This window comes from Rattus norvegicus, chromosome 9 (genome assembly GCF_021556685.1).
Source record: "Rattus norvegicus strain SHRSP/BbbUtx chromosome 9, alternate assembly SHRSP_T2T, whole genome shotgun sequence".
In the NCBI taxonomy this organism is placed as follows: domain Eukaryota; kingdom Metazoa; phylum Chordata; class Mammalia; order Rodentia; family Muridae; genus Rattus; species Rattus norvegicus.
Window position 1 is genome coordinate 128,013,432 of NC_141542.1, and position 5,603 is coordinate 128,019,034.

At 38.0% G+C, this 5,603-nt stretch overlaps 1 protein-coding gene and 1 pseudogene across 1 annotated transcript; both read left to right on the top strand.

Moving 5' to 3' along the window:
• The first annotated feature begins 1,822 nt into the window (after positions 1 to 1,822).
• LOC103690596 (60S ribosomal protein L28 pseudogene) lies at positions 1,823 to 2,238 on the top strand (annotated as a pseudogene).
• A 1,494-nt stretch (positions 2,239 to 3,732) lies between these two features.
• On the top strand, positions 3,733 to 4,966 carry Ppidl1 (peptidylprolyl isomerase D-like 1). Its single transcript, XM_087568221.1, has one exon. It carries the CDS (start codon positions 3,783 to 3,785, stop codon positions 4,893 to 4,895), a length of 1,113 nt encoding a protein of 370 aa, XP_087424347.1. The 5' UTR covers positions 3,733 to 3,782; the 3' UTR covers positions 4,896 to 4,966.
• The last annotated feature ends 637 nt before the right edge of the window (positions 4,967 to 5,603 follow it).

The window sequence follows — 5,603 nt, forward strand, 5'->3', positions numbered from 1 at the left end:
TTTGCTGCTAGCATTGACCTCTGTATATGGAGTATATAGTGAGTACTATAGCAAGTACTTTACTGGCTGAGCCATCTCCCTAAACTCTGGATATGGTATTGTTTGGTTTCATTTGTTTGTTTGTTTCTAGTAGAGATTCCAGAGGATTGGGGGATTATAAGGTCATGATAACATTTTCCAGAGACTACACAGACAAAAAATTTGAGTACCAATCCAAATTGTATGGACTTCTCTGATAAGAGACTCACTCAACATTTTTGATTGAAGCAACATGAAATTGGCTATTGAAAATACTGGTTTAAAAAAAGGTATTTTGTTTTTTGCTGCTTGAGAGGTGGGGGATATTTCTAAGTAACTAATCAAATAGTCTTTCTGATTATAAATAACTGAAGTTCAGGTGACTTATTCAGTCCCATGTATTACCAGACAATAGAAGAAACCCTATAAACTTTGGAAAGCACAAATCTTTCAGAACCATCATTAAAATCAAAGGCCCAATCTTTCATTTCACTTACAGGCAAGTAATGAAACAATCTCTCTAAACATTAGTTTCCTGTTCTATTTAAAATAAATATATACTGCATATTCACTGTAAAAATAAAAATTATTTAGCTACTCTTATTTTCAACACACATTGGTGCATAAGTAACATAACATAACATAACATAATTTTCCCCTCTAGAATGAGTGATTCTTCCCTTTGAGGCTGTTCCACTTCCCTTCATAGTTATATTAAACGTCAGAACCTCCATGAATAAAGTCTATGTTTACCTGGTCACTCCTTCTGGAACTTCCATTCTGCCCAAAGAACAGAATGGCAGTTAATACCAACTCTCTAGACATCAAATGGAAGTCAAGATTTTCCTCGGATAATCTTCTAAACTATTCCAAAGGAATATTCCTTTTTCTTTTTAATAACACGATATTATTGTCATTCCTTTTTTGTCTTTTTTTCTTGATCAACAGATGTGCTTAGCATAATTGCTAATAATGACATATAGCTGCCATTCAAGCTTATCTTAATTCTATTTTTAAGGATTTATTTATTTATTTATTTATTTATTTATTTATATAAGTACACTGTAGCTGTCTTCAGACACACCAAAAAAAGGGCATCAGATCTCATTACAGATGGTTGTGAGCCACCATGTGGTTGCTGAAATTTGAACTCAGGGCCTCTAGAAGAACAATCAGTGCTCTTAACCTCTAAGCCATCTTTCCATCCCTCTATCGTCATTCTAAACAGACAGAAAATTTAATCTTCCTTTTACATTTCCTAACATTTTTTCTAGAAATAAGCATCCAGAAACCTCAGGCCACACAAATAATTTTAACCTCTTAGAATCACAATTGTCAACAGTGAGGAGAAAGTCAAAAAGAGACTAAAAAGGTAAGTAACACATCAAATTCATAGTCACAGACCCTTTGGTTTATGGCTGAGTGGCATCAGAATTTGACCCATGTCAAGCCAGAGTCCCATGGTCACTACTCTGAAGTACTTGAGACCGTACATAAACTCATTGGTCATTGCCAAATTAGTGGTGCAGATCTAGCAAATTCCCAAACAAAAAGATGTGTTCCCCATCACTTAGTATATTTTGTGGATTTTTTTGTCACTTGTCCATCTTAGTCCAAGATTGAGGTGAACGATAATTAAAACTGCAATTGAGTTGAAACCGTAAAAGAAGTCAAGGGTCATCAAAAGGAGAGGGGGACTTTAGAACTAGAATCCTAAAATTAAGTACAAAATATTAGAAAACATATCTTAATAGAAAATAGGGAAATTCAGTCTCTGACAGCCATAGGGAGAGGCGCTGCTGCCATGTCTGTTCATCTGCAGTGGATGGTCATTCAGAAAACTGCTCCAGTTTCTTGATCAAGAGGAATAAGCAGATTTACAATACTGAGCCCAATAATCTGAAGGCCTGCAAACCCTTCCACCCCAATGGATTAATTCACTGCAAGACCCCAGGAGTAGAGCCCATTGCCAATAGCAAAGGGGTCATGGTAGTTATGAAACACAGATCCAGTCAGTGAAAACCTGCCACTTCTTACATGAGGGCCACCATCAACAAGAATGCTCTGGCTTCCGTCAGCATCATCAGGCACATGATCCAAAAGAACAAATACCACCCTGATCTGTGCATGGTGGCTAGCCACAGAACCAGTGCCAGCCTTCAAAACCAAAAGCCTGTGGCGGTGAAGGGGAAATGGACCCTCCCTACAAAGAGCTCCTGAGCCCCACACTCCAGAAGCAGTAAAAAGTCCACTAACTTCTTCAACCAAAAAAGAAAAAAGACAAAAGAGAGAAAGAAAGAAAGAAAGAAAGAAAGAAAGAAAGAAAGAAAGAAAGAAACAAAGAAAGAAAGAAACAAAGAAACAAAGAAACAAAGAAACAAAGAAACAAAGAAAGAAACAAAGAAAGAAAGAAAGAAAACAGAAAAAAGAAAGAAAGAAAAAGTATAACTCGTTTATTAGGTAGCAGTTGATTGATGTTGCTTAAAATTCAAGGATGCTGAAAGATCCTTTGATCCTAGTAGTTTGCTGAAAAGTGAAGAAGTCTGTAGCTCTCTACACCAGGTTGTCCGAAGACTTCCTGAGAACACTGGCGAGTCGTGTAATACTCCATAAGAATTTAATTTTCCATAAGAGCTGAAATTGACTGTTCCCATTCCACCAGATGTATAATCAGAAAACACAAGAAATAGTCAGAGATAGATTAGAAAGCCACCAGCAAGGTTCAGCTCTCACAATAAACTCAGAAGAGGAGGTGAGGACTCAAAAGGATCCACAGTGAGAGCGTAACAGTTCTTACAACTTGCTTATCAACAAGAACCAGCATTTTAAAGGAAATGCATCGAGACACTATGGAATGGATCCAGAAATCAGGATAAAAGAGGACCCCAGAGAACTGAATCGACAAAACAGCCCAGTTCCATTCTGCTAGTGTTTGCTACTTCTGACCCCTGGAGAGATGCCAATTTTCCACATGTGGTCTAAAAATGTGTAACAAAAGGTATGTAGATAACTGTGCCTGCCGCATAAACAGTAGTTAGAAATGACCACTAAGCGTGTGAATCAAGTGATCCAAGTACAAAAACTGTTTGCTAAATAATGAGGCTTCCTCCAGCATCATGTGGGAGAAAACGCAAAGACACTCAGACATTATGTGGAGAGTCTGTTAGCGGTTTCCATGAGGTCCCTCTCCTCAGAGATTGGGAAACCCCGTGGAAAAAGGAGAGGAAGGATTGTAGCAGTCAGATGGGATATAAGACACAAGAACATGGCCCACTAAAACAACAAACGGCTCATATAGACTCACAGATAGATACTGGTGCTATGAGCATGTGACCTGCAAGGGTCTGTACCAGGTCTTCTGTGTATGTTACGGCTGCTAGCCTGTGATTTTATGGGTCTTCTATAAGTGGGAACGAGTATGTCTCTGACTCTTTTGCAGAATCTTGGGACTCTTTTTCCTCCTATTGACTTTCCTTGTTCAGCCTCAATATAAGGATTTTGCCTTGTCTTATTTTATCTTATTTTGTCATGTTTAGTTGTTGTCTCTTGGTGGCCTAATATTTTCTGAAGGGAAATGGAGGGGGAGAAGACCCAGGGAAGAGGGGAGGTAGGGGAGAACTGAGAGTAGTGGAGGTAGGGGAAACTGTGGACCGGATGTATCGTATGAGAGAAGAATCTATTTTCAATAAAATAAAAATGGGAAATCTGGAGCCCCTCTCGTACACGAGGCACTTGTGTCCTGCTTTCCAGCGCCTGCCGTGAAGATGTCCCACCCATCCCCAGCAGCCAAGCCTTCCAATTCCAAGAACCCGCGAGTCTTCTTTGACGTGGACATCGGCGGGGAGCGAGTTGGAGGAATTGTTTTAGAATTGTTTGCAGATATTGTTCCTAAAACTGCAGAAAATTTTCGTGCATTGTGTACAGGAGAAAAGGGCACTGGACTGACAACTGGGAAACCTCTGCATTTTAAAGGATGCCCTTTCCACCGAATTATTAAGAAATTTATGATTCAGGGTGGAGACTTCTCAAATCAGAATGGGACAGGTGGAGAAAGTATTTATGGTGAAAAATTTGAAGATGAGAATTTTCATTATAAGCATGATCGGGAGGGTTTGCTGAGCATGGCAAATGCAGGCCCCAATACAAATGGTTCTCAGTTCTTTATCACAACAGTTCCAACTCCTCATTTGGATGGGAAACATGTGGTATTTGGTCAAGTAATAAAAGGACTAGGTGTGGCAAGGATGCTTGAAAATGTAGAAGTGAATGGTGAAAAACCTGCCAAACTCTGTGTTATTGCAGAATGTGGAGAATTGAAGGAAGGGGATGACTGGGGAATATTCCCCAAAGATGGCTCTGGGGATAGTCATCCAGATTTCCCTGAGGATGCAGACATAGACTTAAAGGATGTAGATAAAATTTTATTAATATCTGAAGACTTAAAAAACATTGGAAATACTTTTTTCAAGTCTCAAAACTGGGAGATGGCTATTAAAAAATATGCAAAGGTTTTAAGGTACCTGGATAGTTCAAGGGCTGTTATTGAGAAAGCAGATGTATCCAGACTGCAACCCATAGCCTTAAGTTGTGTGCTGAATATTGGTGCTTGTAAATTGAAGATGTCAAATTGGCAGGGGGCAATTGACAGTTGCTTGGAGGCTCTTGAAATGGACCCTTCAAACACTAAAGCACTATACCGAAAAGCGCAAGGATGGCAAGGATTGAAAGAATATGATCAAGCATTGGCTGATCTTAAGAAGGCGCAGGAGATAGCCCCAGGAGATAAAGCTATCCAGGCAGAATTGCTTAAAGTCAAACAAATGATAAAGGCACAGAAAGATAAAGAGAAGGCAGTGTATGCAAAAATGTTTGCTTAATAAGGATTAAAGTTTCCTTAACTATTATACATTGATTATATAAAGGACAATGTATATTACTGTCTACTTAATCCCTGATGTATTTCCCTTGATTTTTGTCATTGTTTACATAGCAGTGCTGACATCGGTTCCTTAATAAAGTTACGAATTAAGTGAAAAAAATGGGAAATCTTGTTAGATGCTCTTGTGTATAATATAGTAAATCTAAGTGGATCTGACCAATGTCCTTTCTATGTTGGTGTGCATGTAAATCCTGGTTAATCCTGCTTGCCTTTACCTCTAATCTTACCTCTTTGGTTGAAAAGGTAAAAGCATTATGCAAGAAACACCTATTTCTTTTTCAGTGACAAAAAGACAAATGCTTAACCATTTTTCTAGCAATATTGTGAATTATTTTACTTAAAAGGAAGCATTACTTACAGCTTGTACAGAGTTATTTCTATGAAGTAAAACATCATTTATGACCTTGAATGGAAATTTTTTGATACATTGTATATGCTTTTCATTTGTAAGAAACATAACAAAAACAAAAAATATCCCTGACTAGGGTAATAAACTTACCATCTCATGAATATATCATTTTTCAATCTTAGTTGCTGCTGAGAAATTGTTGATTGTCTAGATCTAAAATCTGTGTATCCATATGAAGCAGAACATTTACATAAATTGCTTGCATATTCTAAAATAAATAGCCCCCTGACACCTTTA